The 27,834-nt window shown below is 58.5% G+C and overlaps 1 protein-coding gene across 6 annotated transcripts in view; it reads right to left on the bottom strand.

Annotated features, from left to right (window-relative positions):
• The window catches only part of CSMD2 (CUB and Sushi multiple domains 2), a 494,027-nt gene that overhangs the window by 239,551 nt on the left and 226,642 nt on the right, over positions 1-27,834 (bottom strand). For all 6 annotated transcript variants that reach the window (XM_072723914.1, XM_072723908.1, XM_072723910.1 and 3 more), the window contains exons 6-10: positions 24,172-24,284; positions 15,158-15,235; positions 11,186-11,273; positions 10,376-10,500; positions 3,981-4,102 (exon numbers count right to left, since the gene is read on the bottom strand). In XM_072723914.1, coding sequence (XP_072580015.1) covers positions 3,981-4,102; positions 10,376-10,500; positions 11,186-11,273; positions 15,158-15,235; positions 24,172-24,284 — 526 coding nt within the window. The remainder of the gene's footprint in view (positions 1-3,980; positions 4,103-10,375; positions 10,501-11,185; positions 11,274-15,157; positions 15,236-24,171; positions 24,285-27,834) is intronic.

The following is a 27,834-nucleotide window of genomic DNA, read 5'->3' as shown; positions in this document are numbered from 1 at the left end:
CTGAAGTCAAGCAGGATAAATACCAAGATATCCACAACTAGACCCCTGATCATGAGATTGCATAATAATAAAGATAAGGAAAATACCATAAAAGCAGCCAGAAGAATATCATACAAAGGAATGACAATAAACTTGCAGCAAGAATGGGGGCTAGGAGACACTGGAATAATATATCCACGTGCAGAGAGAACATAATTGTCAAGAAAGACAACTCCGTGAATAGCGGTGTTTTTAAGGACAAGGGGAGAACAGACATTTTAAGATAAATGAGAACTAAGAAAGTCTGTCATCAACAGGAAAATAAATTCTAAAGCATGTACTTTGGACAGAAAGAAATTCCAAAGGGAAGGACTGATATGCAAGAAGAAATAGTGAACAAAACGGTAAATGTGTGAATAAATCTAAATGGATGCTGTTTTATTAACCAAGAGCAATAATGACTCGTGAGCAAAAGAAAGGCAACTTGAAAATACACACACCATAAAGTATGAATTGGGAAGGAGTAATTAAAGTCATAGTGTCCTAAGACCTCTGACTTTCAGGGGGAACATACAATTACTATTTACATTAGACTTTATTAAATATGCATATTAACACTAGACATCTAGGGTAACCCTAAAACATAGGAATGATAATATAATTTAAATAGTCTAACTTTTCCAGTTGAAAGATGACTTGTCAGAGGGAATTTTTAAAAATCCAGCTATACACAAGACGTACATAAAGGAAGTAGAAAGGTTGAAAGCAAGAGAGCAGGGATGAGTTATTCAACCAAAACCAACCCCCCCCCCAAAAACAAACAAACAAACCAAACCAACAAACCAAAAGCTGATGGAATAGCTGGGTGGGGGCGGGGGGGGAAGCTTTCAGGTCAAAAACATTACTACAGGTAAAGAGAGTCATTAAATAACTATTTTTGAAAAAGCTCAATCCACCTGCAAGATATGGGATTCTCCACGTGCATGCTCTAGTAACAGGCTCAAAATATATAAAATAAAAATCGACAGAACTTCAAGGAGTAACAGGCAAACCACCATCATAGTGGGAGATATTAATACGCCTTGTCTTGCAGTTGACTGAAAAAGACAAAAACTAATGCATATATAAATGATATAAGCACAATTAACAAGCTTGATGTAATTAAGACCTTAGAACACATAAACTGCAAAATACATCTTATTTTTTCAAATACACAAAGAATATATGTGATAAATGACATTCTTGATCCTAAAAGTCAAATGATTCAATTACAGACAATGTTCTCTGACTACAAGCTTTAGAATCAGTAACAAAAAGAGAGCTAGAAAAATCCTTTATTTGGAAATAATTAAGAAATATTTCTAAAATATTCTTGGCTGAAAGATAAAAAGAATAATGGAACTGGGAAATATTCAGAACTGAAGGATAAAGAAATACTGCCTATAAAAACCTGTGGGAATGTAGCCAAAATAGTCCTCAGAGGGAAAGTTGTAGCCTTAGATACTTTAATAAGATTGGAAAATAATAATGAATTAAGCATTAAAGTTAGGACAGTAAAAAAGGAGTAAAACCCAGAATATACCCAAATATAACAGAGGAAAAGAAATTGGTGAAATAAAAAAATAAATATATCAAAAGAAATATTAACAAAACTAAAATTTTTGGTTCTTTGAAAAGAATATAAAATGTGAAACCTCTGGCAACACTGATTTAGAAAGATACAAAATTAGAAATAAAACAGGGGGGGATCCCTGGGTGGCTCAGTGGTTTGGAGCCAGCTTTTGGCCCAGAGCGTGATCCTGGAGTCCCGGGATCGAGTCCCGTTTTGGGTTCCCGGCATGGAGCCTGCTTCTCCCTCCTCCTGTGTCTCTGCCTCTCTCTCTCTCTCTCTATGTCTATCATGAATAAATAAATAAAATCTAAAAAAATAAATAAATAAAAATAAAACATCTCTCTTAAAAAAGAAAAAAACAGGAAATAAAATATATATAGTAAATATATATATATGTATATATATATATATATATATATATATACACACACACACACACACACACACACAAAACTTTATGGCCAAGAAATTTGAAAACTTACTAAAATGGACTCAAGAAAAAAAAAGAGATAATACTCTCTTAGTCATTAAGAGTATTAAATCTATAGTTTGAAATCTTCCAACAAAGGAACACCAAATGCAGATAGTTTTGCTGTTTTAAAAGTTCCACCAAACTTCCAAGGCAAAAGTTATTCCAAGCTCCACTATTAACTCAGTAGGATAGAAAGAGAAGATACACTCGCCAGGTCATTTTATGAGGCTAACGATATCCTGATGAAAAAAATTTGGCAAGGGTAATACGGAAAAAAAAGGCCAATCTCACTAACAAGACGGAAGCAAATTCCTAAACAAAATATCAGCGAATCAAATACAGGCATTTATAACAACTAAATGCTTACTTAGCCTCTAGTACTCAATTACCAAGTTCGGTTTATCCCAGGAATGAAAGGCTGGTTGTGATTCACCACACTGAGAAAATTAAGGGGCAAATCATGATTATACTAAGAGATATAGAAAGGTGCTTGATAAAAAAAAGATAAAAAAAAAAAGAAAGGTGATTGATAATATTCTACATTTATCTAAGATGAAAGCACTCAGGAAACTAGAGTCAGAAAGGAAACGTAAATTAAAAAAAAAAAACTAGAGTTGGAAAGAAACCATAAATAAAAAAAAAAAACGAAACAAAAACAAAAAAACAAACAAAAAAATTGAAACATCATTCTTAATAAAATAAAAACATTCTCTCTAACATCAAACAATGGCAAGTGTGTCCACCATAATCACAATGACTGACATTGAAAACAAAAACAAAAACAAAAAAACAGTGACTGACACTGTACTGGAGGTTCTCGCCAGAACATAAGGGCAAGAAAAAGAATAACGAGAAATTCTAAGGATTGGAGAGGAAGAACTAAAAACCATCATTCTTTGTCCTTTATAGAAACCCCAAATAATTCAGAGGTAAATTATCACAAGAGTTGCTATATTAAAAAAAAATCAAAAAACAAAAATTAATTGCCTCTCCAAACACCAGACAGAAGTAGGGAGAAAATGGAATTTTAAAAGATCCGATTTTATAACAGTAACCATAAATACAAGATATCTAGAAGTACAAAAATTAAGAAATGAGTAAGATCTAGAATGGGAAAAAAAATCACACCAGTTTATGGACAGCCATTAAAGAAGCCCGAAGGACCCACACACAGCACCCGCACGGGTGGGGAGACTCCGTATCATCAAGGCATCAGTTCTTCTCGAATCTGTGGCTTTGGTATAATTAAAAGAAAGGTTCTAACAGGTGGTTTTGTGGATCCCAGCAAGATACTCGTAAAGTTCGCGGTGGTTTTGTGGATCCCGGCAAGATACTCGTAAAGTCCACGGGAGAACAAAGGGCCTGGCATAGGAAAAAGCGACCTGAGAGATGAACACGTGAAGAGGTGTATCCAGCGGCGCAAGCCACCCTCGCCAACGTGGGTAAACCGTGGCGACGTGATTTTGAGGGAAGTTAAGACTATAGAGGACACGGTCATGTCTCTGTGGGGTTCAGGTGCTGGCTAACTGAGTAAGCGTGGATTTTTAAGGGCGCATGTTTACATGCCAACGACGGAGGAGAGCTGAGTAACAGGGGGCGCACAACCGGGGCACCCGAGGGACGGGGACTGGAATGGGATTGGTGAGGGGCACGCGTCACTAAGGCAACGGTGGGGTTTTTCTTTTTTTCTTTTTTTCCTACGTCGGGAAACGACTGTGCAGTTGTTTGTTGTCTTGACGTTCTTTGCATCTTACTTAGGCTTAAAAACAAATAGGCTTTTTAGCGACTTGATATTTATAAGAAACCGTCTCAGAACTGCCTGCAGAGCATCTACCACAACCAGGTTCGGGGTTTCAGCCTCCCGCAGACCGGCCGCACCTGCCCCCGGGCCCCTCCCGCCCTCCCCGGGGGCCTTACCTTGGCGGGGTTGAGAGCTGTGATGATCCACACACAGTGTGCATTGTTGTCGTACTGAATAGGGAAATTGGGGGAGGTGATGATGCCCGAGGGGCCTCGGAGGTGGGCATCACACATGCGGGCTGCAGGGACGAGACGAAAGGCAAGCACCTTAGTTTAGACTGGCCCTACTCCCCGTCCCCCCTCCTGCCCCGGACGCAGCCAGCTTCCCACCTCCCACCTCCTCCCCGGTTCTCCTGGGAACGCTAGGGGAGGTACGGGCTCCTGCGTCTACACCTGCTGCTCCGCGGGCAGGTGTCGCCGAGCTAGGCCCCTGCACCCACCAGCGAGCTAGGCCCGCTGACCTGTGCGGGTCCCCCACTGCCCTCGGCCCTTCTGAGAGCCCCCCCTAGGTCTCAGGCCGGGTGCCCGGCCCCCGCGGGGTTCTGGGTGCCACCCCAGTACTTCCCAGTTCCCCCGCCGCGCTCAGCACAGGCCCGAAACAGGCTCCTGCCTGGAGCATAGAGATTCAAGGTGAATTAGGAGAAGTGCTCTCCTCAAGGAGATATAAAGTGTTATCAATCACAGCGTAATCGAATTAAGCTCTTTAAAATAGCTTCTAGACTAATTAGATTAAGTAGTGACGGATGACAGGGTACTACGTTGCACGCACGCACGCGGGCCTTTGCCTTCTCCGGGACCGGGCTCCGTGGCTCTGGCCACATCGCTCTTGAGCATTGGCACCCGGCTACTTTACTAGAGAGTTCCAGGAGCCGGTCGCGTCGCTGCCCACGTGGCAACGTATCCTAATCGTAGGCAAAGTGCCCAACAGTCAGGCAACCGTGAGCAAGCGTAAGTGCTCGAGTGTATAAAGTCAAAGTGGTGTCCAACCTGCTTTCTCTGATGGGGCCACGCTCCGGGGGCTCCTCCCTGCATGTGGGTAGCGGCCCCGCAAACCTTCCCGGGGATGCCCCCGTTGGGAGGCCAGGGAGCGGGGCCCACAGCCCCCGGGCCTAATGGATCTGCTCACTCCCTGCACGGGCTCCCGCGGTTGGTCACCCCGACACTTCCTGAGCGCCTGTTACAGGCCGGGCAGGAACGGGGAGAAGAAACCCCTAGGACGGGAGCGTCCTCTGCAAGGGCCACCGCGGGCGGGAGGACAGTGGATGACTCGGAGGACATCTGGCGGGCACACCCTCTTCCCGACCCCCAAGTCTGCGCTCTTATCTGCCTGTGTGCCCACCTACTTCTTCTCTTCTGGTTCTAACGGAGAGAGGGCTCCCTCCCCTTCCAGAGGCCGGTCCTCCTGGTGAAAGCTGGTGCCCCTGCCTGAGGTCAAGCACGTCTCTGAGCGGAGCCGGGGCCTGCTGTTCTGGGACTTGTCAGAGTCCATCTATGGGACCTTAAACCCCACCATCCCATTGTTTGCCCTGCTGCCTCTGAACCCAGCAGACTTGGTTTCAACGTACCTGTTGTCCTAAGCGTAGGCCCCTCCAGCCCTCTGGCTCCCTCGTTTCTCCTTGCCTGCAGATCCCTACCTGGGTCCTTCCTTCACGACCCAGTCCACACCTCAAGACCCTTACCAATCCTCTTGCCCTCGATACTCTTACATCCCCCACTGGTGAGCTCTACCACACGGATTCATGGTTTCCATAGCAACTGACATTTCAGCTGAGGTCGGTCCTCTCCTTTGTCTTTGTTCAGCTTCCTTGATGGTTTCCTACAGAGGCAACTTCAAACAGTTGCCGCTCTGTTGAGCCACTTGACCCCAGTGGTTGCTTTCTGCTCTTTGCTGCACTTGAGCTTTCTGCAGGATCTGACCCTACGGGTCCTTCTCTTTGGGAAATTCACACTTGTTGCTTCTGTGTGCCTCCTAGCTTCTCTCCTACCTCTCTGACGGATCCTTCTCAGCTTCCTTCTTGTTCATTGAGTCTTCGAAATTAGTTGTTTAAATCTGGGTCAAGAGTGTATAGTTCTTTGCACATTGTCTATTGGTTTACAATTAAATCAAAATAAAAATTGCCAAAAGGTGGGGAATACGGTGTTCTATGTGGTTCCATCCAGTACGTTGACTCCGAAGGGTATCCCTGTGCCATTTTCCAGTAGGATAGAGCCTTGGGAGTTAGGGCTTGAACCGCTGCTCAACCCATTAGCTTTGCGCCCTTGGGCAAGAAGGTTGACCACTCCAGGTTTGAGCTAAACATAAAATGTGGGTATTGCCGCTTTCCTCATGCAGAAATGATAGAAAATGCTATTGAAATGCCTACACAAGTGTAAGTAGTATAACAAATGGGAGCTTCATCATTGGTACAAATATAGGGGTAGGAGTCTCAGGCAACAACGGGGCAGTCAGTGCACCACCAAGGGGGGAAGGATCTACAAAGGAGAGTAGAGGAAGGTAGGGAGGGTTAGGGGTGGGGGGGAGAGCAGAGCTCTGAGCATTCGTGTTTAAGGCGTGGGGCTGAGAAGCTGATGCAGCAGAGGCCGCCGAGAAGGAAGCCATCACACTGTCCAATCCCGCTGGCGGGTGCCCTATGTCCCACATTTCACTCCCATCTTACGAGAACGAGGGAGATGATTCAGAGCATTTTGGTAATCTGCCCTGCGCCATGTGGTATGTTAGCAGTAAGGCTGGAACTTGAACTTAAGTTCTCTGAGTCCTGAGTCAGGTGCTCTATCCACCAAAAGGCTTTTTATACTTTTTTTTTTTTTTAATTACTAAATGATTCTATTTAAATTCGACTGGTTAACATATAGTGCATCACAGGTTTCAGATGTAACAGCCAGTGCTCATTCCATCATGTGCCCTCCTTGGTGCCCGTCACCAGTTACCCCAGCCTCCCACCGTTCCTTGGAGGTGGCCCAGGGGCTGTTGAGAGGGGGCCCTACTAAATCTCATGCCCCTGCCTCAATGAAAGAAGCTCCATGTGTACCTGTTTTATTAGTGGGCTTCTGCAAAAGCTCATTTTTTAAATACTGGGTTCCATATGTAAAGCAGGTCTGAGAAGCTCTGAATTCTCCTACCCGTCTCTACCTGGGGCTGCAGAGAATTCACATTGCCCTCAGTCTACTTGGGATGATCAAACTCGTCTAGGAGTCAAACTTGAAACTCGCTCTTTTTTTTTTTTCTTTTTTTTCTTTTTTCTTTATTTCTTCGGTGGGATGGAAGAGAAAGAAAAACCCGTGAATACCTAATTTCAAATTTCAAAAATGAGGGCACGGTCCTGTATTTCTCATTCATTCCAATCATCACCTCATTCAGGTCACCCTCCAACATGTGTTGAGAACCTATTATTTGCCAGGCCCCGTGTTTTAGCAGAAATTAATTGTGTGGAAAATGAATATTTAAAATCAAATCATATTTTAAATGCATTAGAGGGGAAAAAAATAATACCGCTGTTATTGGTAGTGGAGTCCTTTTTAGAGTGTGATCTTTTGATAACCTGCTTATTAGTGGAGCTATCCTGGAATTCAAAGGGTTTTGTCCCTTTTTATTCTTGAAGTGGAGTTCACTTGCACCGCTATAAAAATTTACAATTGTGACAGTAATTCTAACTAATTAAAAACAAGAGATTTCTAGAAGAAAAACTTTCAAAACTATCACAATGAGAGGAGCCTTGAAGCGAGTGTCTGTCTCAGCCCTTGGCCTTCAGGGAAGCTGAGGACGGGCCATCCGGGTCCAGACCCAGGAGGCTGTGGCTTGTCTCCTCCTCCGTCCCAGGGACCCAGGGGCAAGAAACAGGAGGGGGCCAGTGGCATTCTAACTGCCTTGAGAACCCCCTCTCCACCGTGGCTGGCGCTGGCCGCCTTCCCTAACGTGGCTTGTTCAAATGTCGCCGTCACTGGGAAGAGGAGACTTTGTTTTCTGAGCTCATAAGTGAGGGCACAGCTATGGCTAAAGGTGAGGCAGGAACCTGCCCTGGACCAGCACGCTGCTAGGCAGCAGGGGTCTGTGTGTCTGTCCAGCTGAGGGACGGCCGTAGAACACGCCGAGACAGCGAGGGACAGGCCCCGAGGGGTGAGGGTGGGCACCCAGGCCGGGGAGGCTGCGCGCAGACGGTGCCACGAGAGCACGCGAGCCTCGCGGGCACTCCTCGATCCTGTCTCAGCAAGCGCTTTCAAGTCCACCGCCTCCTGTAGTCCTCATGGACATGCTGGGGAGTAGTCACGTTCTTATGATCTTTGCCTTTTAGCAGGAAAAAAAGAGATTCAGGGAGGAACCTGCTCAAGGAGGCCCGGCTAACCAGTGGCGGCAGCTGCATTTGAATGCAGGTGTGCCTGGCTTTGCTTTCCATGGATTTCCTCTGCCTTCCGGTGGCAGGGGATGTGAGGGAAGGAGGTGTAAAGCCTAGCCTGGAGCTCAGTTAACAGGTGGCGGAGAATTTAGAGTCCAGTGCACTAGAGTCACTGCAGAGGACCTGAAGGGGCCACACAGCACATCTGGAGAAAAGGAGGAGCATGGTCACTTGACTGTGACCTTCCTTCTGAATCACCAGCCCTCCCTTCCCTGGGCCTATGCATGTCCGTCACCACCCTTACCGAGAGGATAATCTTCCACCAGTGGAAAGGTCTTGGGAGAGACGGGACTCCACTGCTGCCCGAAGGCATTGTCATCCCGGCCCCTCAAAAGGAATTCTTAAAGGGCAGGTCGGCCCAGGGTCTCCCGGCCCTCCAACATGATAATCCTGCGCCTCTCTACACAGCTGGTTTCTCTGCTCCCTGGAAATCGGGTGGGGTGTTTGCTATTGGGTTGTTCATTCATTCATTCATTCATTCAATCACCCGCCCGACGTATGCTATCAAACACCTACTACGGTCCAGGCCCCGTTCTCGGCAGTGAACAAAACAGAAGTCCTTGCCCTACCGAGCTGATATTCTAGTGCGAGGAAATGGGTGTTCTTGGCGAGCTCCTCTCGATTCACCACGTGTGTCCATATCCGCAGCTCCATTTGACCCCATCGACACAAGACGGGTAGCACAGGTACCATTATCTACGTTTACAGGTAAGAAAACAAGCCCAAGGCAAACAGGTAATTTGCCAAACTTCCCATGGCCAGCTGGTGGCAAAGCTGAGAGTTATACTTCAGGCTTCTTCTTTTGTTTGATTTTTTAAAAAAAATATTAAGTAAGTGCAATCTTTGAAATTCTTTTGATTTTTAAAGAAATATTAGGTAATGATGTAGCTGAGATGAGTGAGAACACAAAGTGCATTATTAACGGTGGGTCTTGGCCACGTCAACGGTGAGAATGAGTATATATGCCCAGGTTTCTTTCAAAGGTATCTTCATGACCCTCTTCCAAGGTGCCTCAAAAACACATTAAAAACAAACCAACAACAAAAAAACAACCAACCAGAGTGGGTCTCAGTTCCAACTCTGTCCCTTTCTTAGGGTAATCATCATCCAAGCTCTTTCTCCTGGACTCCTTTCTACGCATGAATTTCATCTCGGTACGTAAGCCTGGGGAGAAGCAAAGCATCTCCGTCTTAAACAGGGAAGGATCCGCAACGTGACGGGACAGTGGGCGATGTGCTGTCCCCTCAACAGGGCCGCTCCAAACAGCACCTGCTGGCTCTGTTCACAAACTCACTCTTGCTCCAAGAACTGAGCTCTGGGCATGCGCACCAACGGTCGACGAGAGACGCACAGAGAGCAGAAGAGCCTAACAGCCAGCTATGGGGAGCCGGAGGAGGAGAAGGAGGAGGAGGAGGAGGAGGAGGAGGAGGAGGGAGTCCTGGGGCAGCAGGAGGCCAGGAGGGAGCTGCCGTCCCATCTCAAGGAAGGAAGACACTCAGGTCTACTATTTTAGGATGTGGAGGATGGGGCCTCTGGCAGCCCAGCCTCAGCCAAGCGATGGTTGGGATTGCGGGGTGGCGGGGCCTTTGAAAACAAGATGCCCAGGTGTGGGGTTAGAAGAATCCCACGGAGAAAGAAGCCTTCTACTATCACGGCCCCCGTGACTCCTGCCTAGCTGAGCGCACCCTTCTCGAGGTGACAGGCCTGTGTATTGTTTACAGAAAGAAACAGAGGGTCTGGGACGCACACGTGTTACAGTGGAGGGATCCCAGGGTGACATTATGCAAGGCGACTTCCCTTCCACTCTCGCTGTAATCGTGCTGTCTGTGCAATGAGCTGGCAACCTGCTTCCTTGTGCCCCCCACCCCCGCCCCACCTGACTGTAAGGTCCATGCAGGGCAATCCCCACCCTCCGTACCTCCCGACCTCATACCCACAAGGTGCTGACCAATCATAAGTTAATTAGTGTATGCAGAGCCCAAGGCCCGGAGCACAGCGGGGTGAGCCAGGCTGGGTGAGAGTGTGTACCCTCAGGTGGGATCAGGTGTACCAGGAGCCGGGCCCTATCCTCCACGTGCAGCCCGGGATCTGGCCCGCCTCCCTTTCCCGGGGCACCCTCACCTCGGCAGACCGGCCTGTGGTCGCTCCAGGCCGCAAACATGTCGCTCACTTTCATACAGGTGATCCGCTTGGATCCTTGCAGGTCGTAGCCCTCGCTGCAGGTGAACTGGACGCTGGATCCTAACCTGGGAGACAGGGCGTGTCTGTAAGCTCAGCCCTGGGCCCCCGGGCCCACCCGAGTCCTTCTCTGTTCCACAAAGCGGTACCACCCCAAGCGTTATTTCTCCTCTGGCCCTTCACCTCTACTCCACTGTTTCATCATTTAAGATCCCCATGGAAAGGAACACCTGCTCTTTATCTTCTTTTTCTTGGGGGGGGGGGCATGTAATGGTTTTGGGATGGAGTTTAAAGGTGACTTTGTGAGCACAACAGCCATGCTCTGAGATAAGTACCAATTAGGACCGCTCAGACTGGGTGGACAATACCCATAAACTTTAATGAAAATGGAGGGTTATGGGAGGATGCTTCGGTTATTAGGAACTGTGCGAGATGTACTGCCTTGGGGCCCTAGTCTCTCCAGATTAGGGGAGACATCACTACCGATGAGGGCAGTTCCTGTGACTCAGGGATGGGTCTGCTGGGTGACACTGGCCATATGCAGCTCTCGCCTTCCCCATAAGGCTGTGGGCACTAGTCCCGGGAAAGAACGCCGGAGGCCACAGTTCTTCTCCGGAAAGCGTCTATTCCCGAATCCACACTGTCCCCTGCATTGTACCTCTAGGAAGGCCAGCCCCTGTCTCCCCGCTGCCGCCCCCCAAACCAGGCCATCCACCCTTCTCTGCAATGAGAAAGTTCCCAAACAGGTCTTACCTGAAATCTGAGCCTAGTCTTTTGCCCCTTTCAGGTATGCCAGGGTCTGGACACATATTATGTCCTTGGGACACACCAACCTGAGTTACTACAAAGCAAAAAACAGCACATACAGAGATGGGTAATCACAGGAAGGCACATCCGGGGCAGTGGCTCAGGGTGGGGGGTGGACACAGAGACAGAATGAGGCCCTGCTCCGCGGGGCTGTGCGGGGTCCCGGGGTCTCCCGGCTCAGGCTGCATGAATATGCAAGGAGGGGAGCTGCTTTTGACAAATTCCTCGAGGAGCAAAGTCCAAGCAAAATTCATCAAGAGCACGTGGGCTTGGAGGCAGGCGCCCCGGACTGGCAGCCACCCCGTCCCCTCGCCCCACACCGGCGGCCAGAGGCGTCAGAAGGTCCGCAGCCCCCGGGGGACCTCCTCACCCTGCGCTTTGGATCCGGGGCGGGTGGCAACTCTAGATGAGATGATCACCCCCAACCTCAGCCCCAGATGGAGAAATGACTCAAAGGACGTGTAAATAAAAGGTGGATGTGTGATCAGGACAGTAAAGGATGTGAGAGAGAGCTGCACTCTGACGTTCAAAGCAGGGACGTGAGCTCAGAGGCGGCTGCTTTCTGCCAAGAAACGGCTTCCCACCTCTCAAGCGGAGTAAGCAGCAACCTGAGCCTCCCCGACCACGGCCATGGGCCAGCGGCGCCAAGCGGGGACGGCCCCTGTGGTGGTCCTGGCAGGTGGTGTGATGCTCTCACACTCGCCAACACCGCAGTGGTCTACACGGCCGTGTGCATGGTCCTCCGGGCCGGAGGCGAAGCCCGGCCGGGGCGGCGGATGCACACAGCTCCCTCCTGCCTGCAGTCCAGAGGGCAGAGAGCCACGGGCGACGCTGGCTTGTTGTTCTCGGGACGGGACGGTCACGCCCGTGAGGCTGCAGGGCCCTCACACCTCCGGATCCCTGGCTCTGGGGACCACCAGGAGCTGCGGCCCGGCCAGAGGCCTTCCATCGGGGCCTTGCCAGTCCCACGATCCCAGCAGCAGCCCCAAGACGCAGATGACGGGGAGTGTGGAGCAGTGTTCCCTGCCGTGGCCCACGTCCCCTCTGCCCACTCACCGTCCCACAATACGAGCAACGGCTCCGTTCCTCACTCACTCACCCACCCACGCACTCATTCCCATACACCGGTACACAGCAAGCATTAATTGAGCACCGAGTGTGTACAAGACCCCAGTTTGGATACCATGGGAGACGCCACTGTCAGATGTCAGGTATGACCCCCGTCCTCAGGGATCCCCCCGGTCGGGTGGAGACATGAAATAGAAACCAACTGCAGAACCACAATGGGGAAGTGATAGGAGGCGCAGCTCCAAGGAGACTAAGAGGGAAGGCCTGTCTTAGGTCGCTAAGAGGAGCCTGGAAGGCTGCGTGGAGGAGGTGGCGCTTAACAGGAAATCACCTGAGAGCGTAGGAACTGAGCACATGGTGGCAAAGGAGAGGCAGTCCAGGTAGGCAGAGGACACAGGGGTGAAGTGAAGACGAGGAGACAGGACTGAGGGCTGCCCGGCGAGGCCAGGAGAGGGGAGAGCGTGCTGAGTGGCACAGGAGAGCGGGCGGGGGGGGCTCCGCAGGGGAGACTTTTGAGGGGTTTGAGGCCGATCCTGAAAATGACGGGGAGCCCCTGAGGAGTCCCGAGCAGGCAGGGCACAGCTGAGATGCTCAGGGGCGGCCCATCCCTTGGAGCCGGGGGACAGGATGAGAGCCGGCCAGGGCCCCCCGAGACCCGAGTGTGGGAGGCGGGCGCAAGGGGTGTCCTCCCTGGGGGGCCTGCGGCCCTCCCCACACTCACCGGGTCCCGAGCTCACGGACCCGACCAGGCTCCCGGAAGCCCTGCTGTGGCCGCCGGGGACCGACCGGGTCTGGGCAGGCCGCTCACCCCGCGGCTTCCTCGTCGCGTAGGCCTGAGCTCCAGGCCCCGGGGCCGCCCCTCTTTCCCTGGCGTCCCGATCGCGGGGTGAAAGGCAGCCGGCCCGCTGGGCACGGCCCGGGCCCACGCCGTCCTCGCCAAGCCTCTCATGTCAGCGCTCCTGCGGGTCCAGGACCCTCCGGGCCGGGGCGTAAGAGTGAGCGCAGGCAGGCGCCTCCCTGTTCTAAGCAATGGGGGGACGGGGGGGACGGGACCTCGGGGACCCCCCGGGCTAGGAAGGACGAGGACGCTGGCCCTGAGCACCCGTGCCCGTCCTGGGTACGCCAGCCTCGCCCGCTCACCCCGCGGGGGATGCGCCGCTAAGCACTGGCCTCCTGGGGTCTGGCTCCCGTGCCCACCGCCCTCCCGTTGCCCCTGCGTGGGAACCCTGCAGGCCCACCCCGGCCCCCCGAGCCCCGCTGGACGTGCGGCTCAGGCACCATTCTAGAAGTCACCAGCCACGGCTCCGTACGCAAGGCCCCCGAGACCGCGTCTTCCGGGAGGACTGAGCGCACGGCCTTCCCTCCAGGAAGGAGACAGGGCAAGTCCCAGCAAAGCCCACGGTCGGAGTGGCGAGTCCTTCCCCGTCCTCCCTGCAGCCGCCTCCCTGCCTGCAACCTCCTGCGGCCTCCGTTGCAGCACCCCTCTGCTGCCGGCCCCCAAGGGGTGAAGGGAGGGGGGCGTGGGCCCGCGGGGAAGAAGGCACGGCCGGGGCACCCAAGTGAGGGCGGGAGGCGCGTGGGCTCCAGTTCTCTTGAGGTTCGGGGCCTCTGTCCATGGGGAGCGTGCGCAGGACCCAAAGGGCCAGACACCTGCCGCCGCCCGGCGGGGGGACCCCGGGGAGGGGAGGGTCCTGGAGTAGAACTGGGTCTGTGTTCCTGGGGCGCTTCCACATCATTTCACTTGGGCAAAAGCGTCTTCCCCTTTCTGAGGGCGTTTTGGGCCCCCCGAGCCGCCAAGGACAGGCCTGGCCCCTTGCCCAGGATGCGCGCCCAGCACCACGTGGCATAGTTTGTAGCCGCTTCCCGCACCTCTTAGGTCCTAGGCCAGGAAAGCCCGTCCCAGACCCAACATGCCGGGGGAAGAGGGGAGGGCAGGGGGTCGCTGGAAACACACTGGGGCCTCAAGGGGCGTGGCCACCTGGGATAGACACCTGCTCCCCCCAGTCTGGCCCATTTCCTCAAAGTGCCTGTGGCTTCCGGGCAAACTCCGAGATGAAATCATGCCAGCCTCAGTTTACCCGCTGTCCTGTGGCTCAGGCCTGCTCCCTGAGAGCCCCGGCGTGGCCCTGGGGGCTCCCGGCTCCTCCCCCGGCGCCCAGCAGAGCCCTCGGCCCCCGAGGCCACAAAGCTCAGAGGCAACGAACGGCCCCAGGGACCCGGGGGGACGGAGAAGACCCCTCAGCCAGCCCCGGGGGGCCCCGGGCCCAGAAGGCGCCTACACCCAGCATTGCAACAAAACCAGGGCGGTTCCTGGGAAAGCCTCCGCTGCTCTCCAGCCTGCTGGGCAGCCCGGAGCCTTCCTGAAGCCTCCCCGTGCCCAGCCCCGAAGGCCCTTAGCACAGGCTGGAGCCGGCTGCCTCCGGGTGACACTGCAGCCCCCTGCCCAGCGCCGGATGTGCCCCTGAGTCGTCCCAACACCAGCGGCTCGACCGCGTTCTCACGGGCGCCCCCGCGGAGTCCCCCCCGCCCCCCCCCCCCCCCCCCCCCCGCTGCAACGCGGGAGCCCAGCCTCTCGCCTGGCCAGGTCCAGGCTCCCCGGTGAGGCCCCGGGGGGCGGCACCGGCTCCCGGGCGAGGAGCAGAAGAGAGGACTGCTTTAGCAGGTGGAAGTGATTCAAAAGGAAAAATAAAGAGAGAGATGGAGCAGTAATGACTCCCTGGACTGGGTTACAATGGGGTGAGGGAGAACCAGGACTGAGGGCGGTCACCCCGCATCACCCGGCTTCCCCACCGTCCCTGCACCCGCGGCTGTGACCTCAAGCAACAGGCCCGGCGGCTGCGCGGCACTTACACACTGACGTCTTCTGGCTGCTGTGTTTGCTGGGCATCAGCTTCACCCCTCGAGACTTCAGCTCAATTTGCTTCTTGACTAAAGAGGAAGCAAGAGGGAAGAGCGTGTAAGCTATTACCTGTGACTGGGGATGGGTCCTTCTAGAATGATCCTGGCCTGGGACATTCTGGGGCCAAGGACGGCCCCGGGGGGGAATTAAGGGCCAGCAGTGTCCACACCCCCTGCCACGCGGTCTCGTAGTGATTCCCATTGCACGTCACCCCTTGGCTCTGGGTTTGGCCGGTGGACGTCGGGAGGCGGGTCCTGGGGGGCCGAGGAGGGCCAAGCTACTGCAGGCGGGGAGGCCAGGGCCCGCAGGTCACCGGGGGGGGGGCGGCTGGGGGCTGAACGGGGCTTTGGTCCCACTTGAGTGGGGCCCACGGCTCATCGGGACTTTGCCAAATAGCACCGAGCGGGCACCAGGGCCGGGATGCCACAGTTCCCGGGCCTTTGTGTCTGACTGCCTCAGTTTCCCAAGGCATTCTGCAGGCCTCGAAGGGCTTCATGGTGTCCTCCTTGAGGCGTGGGTCCCCGACCCCATGCTGCCTGCCAGCTGCCCCCCCGGGTGACTCCACTGCTTTCACCACCCAGCAGTGCTGGTGACTGTGCCCAGGCACCTCCTGTGCCCACTTCCTGGGCTAAAGGCCTCTCAAGGTCTTCCCTGCGTGGGCGTCGCGGACCCGCGGGCACTGCCATCCACACCCGATGCAGCAGGATCCTTCCCCGTCCGCCCCCAGTGTGGTGTCCGCGTCCACCGCCCTGGTGCAGCTCTCGGGGGCTCCCCCCGGGTCGCCGTGACCGCCCAGCTCCCTCGCGCCGTGCAGCCCGCAGGCACCACGAGGGCCGCAGAGAGACCCACATTGGCCCCAGCATGGCACCTAAAGGAGGAGCCCGCGTGTCTTGGGTGCCCTCCTGGCACCTCTCAGTCTTGTCTTCCAGCCTGACCGCTCTGCTGTGGCTCCCCAGGCCGCCCTGTGCGCCCCCGCCTCAGCCTGGTTCCCTTGCGTGCTCTCCCCGGGGGGCTCCTCTCGTGGCCTCCGTCCCTGGAAGCTTCCGTGCAGGCGCTTTCTCTGGCCTCCGCTGCCCCGCTCCCACCCCTCCTGTCTCCCTGACCGTGGCGCACCCTGCTTCGCGGACTCAGTGGTTTTGGCCACCCCGGGACGTGCGTCCAAATCGTTCCTGGGGGCATCCTTAGTGCCCGCAGCAGAGCCTGGTACGTGGGGGGTGTGATCCGAGGAAGGGCCGTCCCATTGCTTCCTCACACATCCGTCAACCCCAACCTGGCAGGTCCTCACTGCAGCCACCTGGTCACTAACCTGCAGCTCAGGGTGGTTTAAGTGATTCGCCGCCATGGGCCACGCAGCTGGGACGCAGAGGGCTCCTGGCGAGACCTCAGCATCTTCCCCTGAGACCTGCCCCCGGAGTGACCCCAGGCGCCCCGTGACCTGCTCCAGGAGCCCTCCCGTGCCCCAGGCGGCAGCCGCAGCAATGAGGCAGGTGCGGGCCCGTGTCCCGGTCCCCCCGTGGTGCCCCGCTCTGCCTGCATCCACGGCTCCCCAAGGGTCTGTCCTTCGGCAAGCTGCTAACACGAATGCACGACCAAGTTCAGAGTTGCCGCTTCCCAACGCACATCCCCACCTTTCGTATGAACGCGCGTTGCTCTCCGCATGCACCCAGCAGGGGAACCTGCGATGGGCACTACGGTGGGCCTGTTACAAGTGGGGGGATGGGCGGGAAACATGCATTGTTCACGGCCCGCCAGCACGGCGAAGCAGTGGGGATCCTTTCAGCCAGTCGTCCCGAAGAGGACAGGGCTGGTCCCAGGCAGCTCGAGCTGGCACCGGGACTGGGTCTCTAGGACCCCTGCCAGGGGCCGTCTGTGCGGGTGGCTCTGGGCACCCGGCCCAGCAGGAGCAGGTGCGCGTCCTCCCAGGCGCCCGCTTCACAGCCTCAAGGTCCCCGGGTGCCAGGAACCCCATTCCCAGGGGCCGCTGCTGCTCCTGCAGGGGAGCCGTGAGACATGGGCGGACATGAGGGGATGGCAGGGAGCGAGCCGCTGAGACCCGCCAGGTCAGCCCTACACCCTCGCCTCCGCGGCCCATTGGCAGCGGACGACGCCATCGCCCTCCCCAGTAGCATCAAACCCGTCCTCCTCCTTCCCTCCCGGCTACTCCCGCAGGAAGGAACTTGCTAAAGTGGTCGAGAAAGTGAACTGGAAGGACCCCGAGAAGCCTCTGGGGGCTCCTTAGTTCACGTACGACCCTTGTGACCCTATTACTGCTCCGAGCCTGTCCCTGAGCGGTGTCACCTGCGCGGTCTGTGCACACCACTCGTGAGCCTGGGCGAGGCAGGGGCTGTGCCCCCGGACCGTGGTTCCTCACACCAACACCGCAGTCTCTAGATGCACGTCCAGGCCCCGCCGGCACGGGCCCGGGCTCCAGGGAGGGGCACCCAACGGTGGGAGCCGATGCCAGGCCAGGAATGTGTCCCATGCAAGATCCCCATCACCAGGGATGCTGACACCACGACGTCGCCTCCGTGGGCTGGGGCCCGAGTCCTCCAGCGATCCCGGGTAAGGTGTCACACCTCAAGTTACGAACAGCTCCTTTGTCTTTCAAAGCATTTGACCAAGTGGATGGTGAGTGATCGGGGGGTGGAAAAAGGAACATGACGGGGAATCAGCCACAAAATGCGCTTGGCACGAGCTAGCCCAACGCACCGGGTCAGATCAGGTGCAGAGCGTCAGGGAACAGGCGCATCTCCCTCTAGCTCTCCATGGCATGACCGACAGACCCCGGCGGAAACGAAGGAGGAAGCGGCAAGGGCTAGAGGGTTTCTGGCACGCCGTCGTTCGTGCTGCTGGTCTGCCCGCCCGTCTGTGGAGCGCCCACTCGTGTTGTGCCGATGACATCTCCCCGGAGCTCTGATCTCGTGACGTCGATGCACCGCAGGTAAGGAGCCCGCTGCGGGCTGCACGGTTCCGGCCGCGCGTGGATGCACAGATGCATGCTAGCACGTGCACACATGCTCGCGTCTACAGTGGGCACACCTGCGACAATGCACATGCACACCTGGGCACACACGGCGACAAATACGGACAAGATGTTAACTGGCGCCGGCACAGGCGTTTGCGCCGTGGACCAAGTCAGGGGTCTCAGAGAAGAGAGCTGGCTGGAGCTGGCTGACGGGGCTCTGGGTGGCTGCAGTCGTGTCCCCCAGGGGGCCAAGGGCGGCAGGCGGCTCACCCCCCTTCCCGCCCGGGCGGGCTACAGGACGTTCCCCCACTGCCCTGCAGGTAGCGGGACACTCGGTGCGCACTTGGCGGCAGGAATCTGGCACCACACGTTCCTCCCCCGTCTGTGGTGTGAGCTGTTGGGCTGAGCCGGCAGGAGGCTGGACCCGTTGGTGCAGGAGGCGAGGTGCCCCGCGTGTCTCCATGACCCCGGGGGTCCCACAGTGGACGGAACCCGCAGTCCCCTCGCTCCCCGGCGTGGGCCCTGCACCAGCTCTGCCTGTTCCTGCCGCCCGGCTGTGCAGCTTCACCTCCCCACCCCTGTTCCTTCCCCAAACCCACCTCATTCGGCCTCAAGAACGGTTTCCAACAAACGTCTGCCGTTCGGGATTCGGAGCCATGCTCCTGCCGTAAACAAACCCTGCATTGCTTGGATTTTTTTTTTTTTTTTTGATTTATTTATTTCGTTGCTTGGATTTTGTTCACCGATTCATTCTCTCTAACTCGTCCCCCCCCCACAAAATGTTGCAGAGGGTGCTCTTTTTAAAAGCCGGAATACGACTTTTCCCCGAGGAAGCCTGGCGGGTGCGCACCCTGGCCTGTGCCCCCCGTCTCGTCACGGAGGGCCTGGCCACCGGCCCCGCACAGACGCTGTCGGTACCCACAGTTCCTCGCTGGACCAAGTCAGCGTCTAGTGTGCTGGCGGCTCAGCTCGCTCAGATTTCTGCCAGAGACAGGAAATCTGCTGCAGACGCCCAGGATCTGGGCGCGTCCAGGTACAGACCTCCCAGGAGACCCAAGATGGAGTTCCACATCTGGCTCCCTGCATGGAGCCTGCTTCTCCCTCTGCCTGGGTCTCTGCCTCTCTCTCTCCTCTCTGTGTATTCTCATGAATAAATAAGGAAAATGCAGAAGTGGGAATCCAGGGTACTTAGGGTTCCAGGGTCTGGTCCTGAAACCACCAACGCCCCATGAGAGCCTTTGGGTGGGGCTGTGACGTGCCCCGGGCCCCCCATCAACAGGATGGAAGTCGGCCTCCGGGTTCCAGCAGCCCACGCTCCAGGCTCCAGGGTTGTGGAAAGAGCCCTGCAGCTGCTGCCGCGGGCCGCGTGTTGTCTGGAAGGGCAGTTTGCTCGCGACTGACGAAAAGTCGGACGGTTACCGTGGCCAGAGAGGACGCCGCCTTCTCCGAGGGGAACGTGGCAGGATTCAAAGTGGAGGACACTCAAGGAAGCGCTGCCGGTGGCCACAGCGGGGGCAGGGGCCACGGGGCCCGTGGCGGGACCCCGGTGGTGCAGCCGTGTTGAGCATCGCAGGTGGCCCACGTGTGCCGATGTCCTGGCTTCCACGCACGGCTGCAGCTCAGGAAGGGGAGAGTTGGTGCGGAAACCGCAGACCCTCGCAAGTCCTCCACCAGGGATGTGGGCGCTGGGGGGCGGCGGGAGCTTAGAAGATGAGGGAGGCACAGCTCCTGGGGGGCTGCTCGTCCCCGAAGACTGCGGGAAGGGGAGCCGCCGGGAGGGTGCGCACGGCAGGCCGCGTCGGGGCGCGAGCTCTAACTTCCTGAAGGGTGCGGTGGCTCCGTCAGCGGGCCGGCGGCATCCTCACAGACAACTGCTGAGAAGTCAAGGAAAATGTCCAGAAGCAAAGGCAGCTGAGGGACCCCCGATGGCTTTGGCTGCCGGCTGCAAGGCCGCGTGCCCTTGGCTCTTCCTGGCTCGGGTCCTCCCCTCCTCTCTGCAAGGCCGCCCCGCGGCTGCGCCCACTCCGGAGAAGTCGAGGCATCGGAGGCTCCGTTTGGGCATCCGCTGGTCCTCCTCGCACCGTGACGTCCCGTCCCGTGTCCCCCGCGCTCCCGCACCTCTGACCTGTGACTGGCGAGCCCGCAGGACATTCCCCAAATGACGACCAAGTGGACGAATGACCGTTAGAAGAATATGTGCCTTGAGCCGCTTCCTGGCAAGAGGAGGGGGTCGGCTCGGAAGCAGCCAAGGCGCCTGGCGCCGAGCCCGTGTGTCCGAGCTGTTTTCACGTCAGGCTCACTTTCTGGTTCGGTTTGGATGCGTGGCTCCGTGGGCACCGGGCTCCGGGCTCCTGTGCCTGGAAGCCCCAACCTTGGGATTCGTGTGGAGGCCCCGAAGGCCCAGAACCCTGAAATGGGGCTGGCCAGGACTCAGGCGCTCCGCAGTGCACAGGAACAGGAGAGAGCGTCGGGCGTGCACCCCAGGCTGCCGGGGGCCCTCCTGCTTGGTCTGAGACCACGGCTCAGGCGCAGGCGACGGAGAGACAAGTGCACGTGGAAAGCAGGAGCTTCGCTTTGTTACCAGAAAAGCATCTCGATTCACGCAACCTGGATTCCAACGGGTGAGTTTACCCTGCGGGCCGCTGAGACGCGGCGTCGGGCTTCTTGAAGCTGCGGAGCTGCTGCTCCTGCCCGGGCTGCCAGCGACCTTGGCGACGTAGGCAGTCGGGCCTGGCCTCGTGCAGACACGCCTGCCACTTTCCCTTCCGACGGCGGGCCTCAGGCCAAGCAGCCCCGCAACGCCCGGCCCCGGTGCCCTGACCGTAGTGGAACCCGAGCCTGGGCAGGAAACCCTGAAACTCCCCCCAGCGAGACGGGAACGGGATGCACCCGGCGTCCGTCACTCATCTGCCTCCTGTGCGATGCGGCTCCTGGGAAGACACTGTCCATCGACACACTCAGCTTGGGGACCATTAGCTCCCAATTTCCATAAATCACTTGGGACTCAAGCCACAAAGTTGAGCACGGTGGAAGCCGACCCCATGCTGCTGTCTCCCCAGGTCCGATCCTCACACCTCCCTGGCCTGCCCTGTGCCAGGAGCCTGACGCCGGGGGCATGGCAGGGCACCCCGGGGACATAGCAGGGCACCGCAGGCCCTGCTCCCTGTTCCAGCTCCCTTAGGGTGGGCGGGTGGCAGGCACGGCAGACACGAGGGGGACGGAAGACCCAGGTCAGGTGACTGACTCCAGGCCCCCTCCTGCCCTGGTCGCTGACTCCCAGGCCCCACCCCCCCGTCCTGCCCTGGTCACTGACCCCCAGGTCCCCCTCTGCCCTGGTTGCTGACCCCAGGCCCCGATCCTGCCTTGGTCACTGACCTCCAGGCTCCCCTGTCCTGCCCTGGTCACTGACCCCAGGCCCCCCTCCTGCCCTGGTCACTGACCCCAGGCCTCCCTCCTGCCCTGGTCACTGACCCCAGACCCCCCTCCTGCCCTGGTCACTGACCCCCAGGCTTCCCCATCCTGCTGTGGTCACCGACCCCCAGGCCCCCCTCCTGCCCTGGTCGCTGACCCCAGGGCCCCCTCCTGCCCTGGTCACTGACCTCTAGGTCCCCGTCCTGCCCTGGTCGCTGACCCCCAGGCCCCCCTGTCCTGCCCTGGTCACTGACCCCCAGGTTCCCCTTCTTCCCTGGTCGCTGACCCACAGGCCCCCGTCCTGCCCTGGTCGCTGACCCACAGGCCCCCGTCCTGCCCTGGTCGCTGATCGCAGGCCCCCCTCCTGCCCTGGTCACTGACCTCCAGGCCCCCTGGTCACTGACCCCAGGCTCCCCTCCTGCCCTGGTCGCTGACCCCCAAGCCCCCCCGTCCTGCCCTGGTCACTGACCCCAGGCTCCCCTCCTGCCCTGGTCGCTGACCCCAGGCCCCCCCACCCTGCGCTCTACACTGACCCAGGCCCCCTCCTGCCCTGTGGGTCTGCGGGTGGTGCCCCACCCCCTCTGCCCTCCCAGCTGTGGGGAGGCCTCCGTGCTGGGGGGTCCAAGGCCGCCTCATCCCCGAGGTCCCCCCCTTCCATGATAGCCAGGCCGCGTGCCCCCTCCCTAGAGCCGCCTCTGCCGCCCCCCGGGTCTCCGACTCCATGACTTGGGCTGTGCTCGTGGTTCCTTCAGAGCAGCGGGCGGTTCTGGTCCTTGGCACTACGGCGGTGAAGGGAGACGAGGGAGGCTGGGCCACTGCTCAGCACTGGGCAGAGGGATGCACGCCAAGGGCCAGAGACCTAGGACGCCCTCCGGAAACCCTGGTCCGCGTGGACGTGCCAACCCCGTTTGGGGCCGTATTCAGGGAGACGGGAAGGCGCGAGGTAGGGAAGCCTGTCACGGAAGCTGACGTTCGGGCTGTGGGTCGTCCCCGGCCATGGACTCCGTGGGGTGGTCGCCGTTAACATCAGAAACGGGAAACGTTCAGGGCGCATGATGCTCAGATCGGGTCAACACCCCTTGGTAACATTTTCTCTTTAGTCCCACAGACAGAAATGGGTCCTGGGTTGTGCTGGAAAATGTCCTTTTTTTTAAAGGGTGGGATGAGATTCACAAAATAAAGTTGAGAAGCTGCCGGCGAAGCAGGCAAGGCTGGCGCTGGGGTTCCCTGCAGGGACTCACAGCTTCCAGCCAGCGGGGCCAGCGTGGGGCGCCCTGCGACCTCTCGGGGCTTCGGCTTCTTTAGTGGAAACGGGCGAATTTAAGGCACATTTTGCCACAGGGCGCGGAGGGGGGCCCCGTGGGATGGTGCGGGGCCGTGTGTGCAGCAGGAGGGCGCTCCCGACCTCCGGAGGCTCCTGCGCGGCTTGGCTGGGCGCCCACGGTCTGCGTCAGACCCTGACTGTGCCCGCCAGGCCCTCGGGCACCGGAAACAGTAGACACACGGGCCCCCTCTTACTCGGATGAAACGCTCACGTCCATCCCCGCTTCCCTGCGTTGGAAACGACGACAAAAAAGATCCAGGCGGCTGCTCTGCTCCACGAAAGCCCAGTGTCGGCACCAGAAAAATATTTGCAGGCGAGCTCTCGGGGGGGGGGGGGGGGGGGGGGCGACCTAGGGGACCAGGTTGGTGTTTTTTTTTTTCTTTTTGGTTTATGTTTTAAATATTTCAAAGGTGTCCTGCTGCCCGATGCTAAGGAAATGAGCCTGCTTAGGAAGGGAATGCTTCTCACAAGCCTCCTTTGGTCCCTGTTTCCAGCTGGCCCCGGCGGGGAAGCCCGGGGCCCTACGAAGAACAGGTGCGAAACGCGAGTTCCCGCCGAATCTGCGAGAACCAACATCCGCGTGTGACTGCCGGTGGTCACGAAGCCCACCCTTGGTGTCCAGAAATGCTGTGTACCTCCCAGTAAGCTCCAGGTCGAAAGGAACGTCCTTATCTCATCTGCTCTCATCCCCCCGCCCCCTGGACTTTGGGCCTCCTCCAGAACGAAGAGCTCCCTGCGCCCCGGGGTCCCGGGATCGAGTCCCGCATCGGCTCCCTGCATGGAGCCTGCTCCTCCCTCTGCCTGTGTCTGCCTCTCTGTGTGTCTCTCATTTATTTATTCATAAATAAATAAAATCTTAAAAAAATAATAATAAAAGGCAGGGGGCGTCAGCTGCCTCGGGAAGCTGCTTAATTTCCCTAAGCCTCAGTTTCCTCGTCCATATAATGGGGACATTGACGGCATTTACTTCGCAGGGGAATGAAGCAGGACAATCGAGGTGGTGCTGCCCGAGTGCCCGGCCCGGCTCTTTGGAGGCACTCCGGCTCACGAGCACCCGGCCTGCAGAGGGGCTGGGAAGGGACAGTGGGGCGAGGTGACCCCGGGGCCACAGGCCACTACGGCAGACACAGAGACCCCAGGTCTGCCAATAAGAACAGGACTCTCGAGGCACATCCACCCTGGCCAGCCGGACCCAGGCCGGGGCCGGGACGAGCTCCCCAGGACGCAGCCCTGCACCCGCTGAGGACGCCCGGCGGCCCGCCTACCTTGGTACTGGGCACTGAAGCCCCGCTGCCGGTGGTTGCCGTCCGACGTAAAGTGCAGCCGCAGCCAGTTCTTGCTGCTGATGACGGGAGCGGGGAGGCTGGCTCCGGTGAACCTGCGGGCACAGAGGGGGTGGGTCAGGGGCGGCCGGGGCAGCCACGCAGGGGCTTCCCCACACCCACGGCAGGGCTGGGCAGCTTCGTCCCCAGGCTACCGGGGCTTGCGGGGCCCGTGCATCCTTCGGGCCGGCGGCAGAGGCGCAGCCCGCCCCCCACCAGCTGCGCTGCCAGGGGCCACTCAGGTGCACGACACACGGGAGTCGCGGGAGAGGCGCCCGCCCACCTGAATCCTGACCCGTGGCCAAAGTCCAGCCCGTGACCCCGGGCAGGGGAGTCCGAGGGGAGGGCCCGGGCAGGTACTTGGGGTGGCAGGCCCTGGGGGGGGCCTCCGGGGGCTCCTCCCCTGCCCGGGGGCTGCCCTCCTCCCTTAGGTTCCCCTCTGCAGCCCAGCCCGTTGGGGGGCGCCCCCCGGCACAGCCCCCGGACCAGCTGCCGGGTCAGCAGCGCCCTCCCTGGGGCACCGGCGGCTTTGGGGCTCTGCACGGGGCCACGGCCTCGCCAACTTCCCACCGTGTCCCCCGAGGCCCCCTGCTGGGTACTGCCCGCGTGTCCCGCAGCCCCCGGGCCCCTCCGCCTGTAGGACCAGGGATGAAGCTCCTCAGCCCTGCGGGGACAGCCCGCGCCCCTCTCCCAAGCACCCACTCGCCCCCCCAGGTCTGTACCCCCCTGCATGGGCTCACCCGCGTCCATCTGTCCTGCACCCCCGTGCTGTCTGAGGGTGCAGGATGCCCTGAAATCCCCGTCCCGCTCCACTTGGCTCTGAAGCCCTGGGGGCCACGTCCAGCCCCAGCCTCGCCCTCGCCCTCGGCGCCAGCCTGGCCTGGGACAGGGTCCGGCCACCCAGGGACCGTGCCCGCCGGGCTGCAGCGACAACGGCAGGGCTGCGGGCGGGAGGCCAGCCCCGTGTGGGCCGCATAGCAGCTCCAGGACCAGGGTGCCCGGGCTCCCCCCTGCAGCCCTGCCTCCAGACGTGGGTTTGCGGGTGCGGGTCCCCCTGGGGTCCGTTCGCAGCGGGTGCAGGGGCCTGCTGGACGGCTCGGGCTCCAGAAGGGTCAGCTGACCTCAACTCCCGGTGACCCGATCCGTAAAATGGGGACGATAGCAGCCGTTCCTTCAAAGACTCGCGGGTTGAAGTGAGGCAGTGCGCAACCTGGGCCTCAGCCTGGCCGTGGCCTCATACTTGGGAGCCCCCACCTTCTCGCGTCTGCACGAGCAACCGACAAGCACGTCAGGATCCCGAGGGAAAACGGGGGTCCCTAACACTAACCACCAGCAGCAAGGCAGGGTCCCAGGGCTGGCACTGAGGGCAAGGGTGAGGTGCCCGCTTACGGTGTGCCGAGGGGGTGCGGACCCTGACGAAGAGGGCTGGATGGGAAGGGCCACCCTACAGGACCAGATCCTCAGGCAGTTCGTGGGAGTCACACCGGAGCAAGGAGTGGACACCTGGAACTCATCCTCCCTCCTCTCCTCCAGTCTGTGCTGATGCCTCTGGTGATCTGACCCCCTCGGAAGCCAGGAGCGAAGGAGCATAGGGACGCAACCACAGCCAGGTCTTCCCAGACGCGGACCCACATGGGGAGAGCCGGGGAGAGAGCGCGGGGGGGGGGGGCCGAGGGATGCCGCATGGTGCCCCCCACAACCACGCGCTCAGCAAGGGAACCCACCAAGTGGCTCCACGCCCTGCAAAGCGGAGTATTTAACGCAAATGCTGACTCTCACCAAACTCCAACAACATAACCCATGAACCCCGGGTGGGAGCTGTCGCAGAAGCCGTTACCGCATCTTACCGGTTCCCGTTTAAATATCACAGGCTGAGCCATGTAGGTCCCCCCCCGCCCGAGGGGCCCCAGGGGCACGGCGGGCTTTCCCGGGGCCCATCCAGTCCCCTCGCAATGACAGGGCTCGGAGCCTGCGTGCAGGAGGGACGCGGAAATGGGGAGAATTTACCTGAATGACCCAGAACCCAAGGCCCTTTACGGGGCCAGGAACGGGGAGGGAGGGAGGGAGTGGTGACCGGAGGGTATGGGGGTCCCGGCCTGGAGGCACCCCCTGGACCCGTGACTATGCACAGCCAAGCGGACAGGCGGCGAGCCCGCTGCGGCTCCATCCACGGGACCTCTGCGGACACGGCCCTGCATGCGAGAGCTGGGGCGAGAGGCACGGGTGCCGGTCCCGGCAAGGGGGACGAGGGGACGGGGGAGCCCCAGAGCCACGGAGTCGTCCACGTTCTGAAGGGGATGGTGGTCATGTGGGTGCACACTCGGTTGAAGCTTTGAAAACTACATTTAGGGCCGCCCGGTGGCTCAGCGGTTAGCGCTGCCTGCAGCGCAGGGCGTGACCCCGGGGTCCCAGGATCGAGTCTCCGTCGGGCTCCCTGCATGTTCGCGGGGTCTGGCTGCAGCCTGCCTTCCTCCCCTGGACGCGTGGACCCGCATGCAAGGGCTCCCGTGTGTGCACACGCGCGCCGTCTCCACTCGAACACAGGACCTGGCTCGTGCTGGCCCCCGCGGCAGCCCTGACTGCACAGAGAGGCCAAGGCGCTCCCTCCAGGTCACCCTGTCGTGAAACAGCCGAGGTGGGGGTCAACCGCAGCCCCTCACGCGGCCGTGCGCAGGGGCACGGGCATCAGGAGACCCCGGGTTAGATTTGAGAATTCCTGAAAACCGCAGTCCCCCGGGGAGGCCTCGCGGGCCCCCCCAACTGCAGAGCGGGCCTGGCGCCCGCCATGGGGGCCACTCCCTTGGCTCCCTACGTGGGTGGGGGTCCACGGGAGCTGCAGTGCACCCCATTCAGCTGCTGCAACGTCCCCGTGTCTGCACAACCCCCACCCTGCGTTGGCGGCCCCTGGATTCATGCCCCCAGAGCAGCTGCCCTGGATCCCACACGGGGTGGAGGGACCTCTGCATCCCGGGGTCAAGCAGAAACCATCTCTGCAGCCCCAAAGCTGGCGCGGGAAGACATGGGACGCAGGCGCCTGCCACCCTACAGCCACCCCAAGCCCTCTTGGCTCCCCACCCGCACCCGCTGTCTTCTACGAAGCCCAGACTCTTCCACACCATCCCTCTCTGGTGACACCCGTTTCAAGTTCCAACATCTTCCATGCCTCTGCAGGTGCCACTCCCTGCACCTGGAATGTCCTTTCCTATTGCCTCACCTGACTTCCGGGAAAACATCGCTCGCTGCTCCCATAAACCCAACCATAGGGCCTCCTTTTCCCCGACTCTCTCCCTGCCCCCACGGGAGGAAGCCTTGGCCTTCACCGTGACCCCCCTGCACCACGTTCACCCCCCCGCCGGGGTCCGAATGCAGCAAGTCGTGACCGTCTCCCCAGGTCGGAGCCACGCTCTGCAAGGGCAGGGACAGGCTTTCTTGGCCTTGCTACCCCGGCATCGCAGCACGGGCCCGGGACCAATCGGTTCCTCGGAGCAGAGGTTGACACACTCGTCCAAATAGCTTCCCGTCGGTTCTTGTGAATCGAGTTTTACGGGATCACAGCCGTGAGTGCTCCTTTACATACCGTCTGCTTTCTTGCCACCATGGCAGTGC

The sequence above is a fragment of the Vulpes vulpes genome, chromosome 10, assembly GCF_048418805.1.
Source record: "Vulpes vulpes isolate BD-2025 chromosome 10, VulVul3, whole genome shotgun sequence".
In the NCBI taxonomy this organism is placed as follows: domain Eukaryota; kingdom Metazoa; phylum Chordata; class Mammalia; order Carnivora; family Canidae; genus Vulpes; species Vulpes vulpes.
The sequence above is the reverse complement of the archived record's forward strand: the minus strand, read 5'-3'. Positions and strand labels throughout refer to the sequence as shown.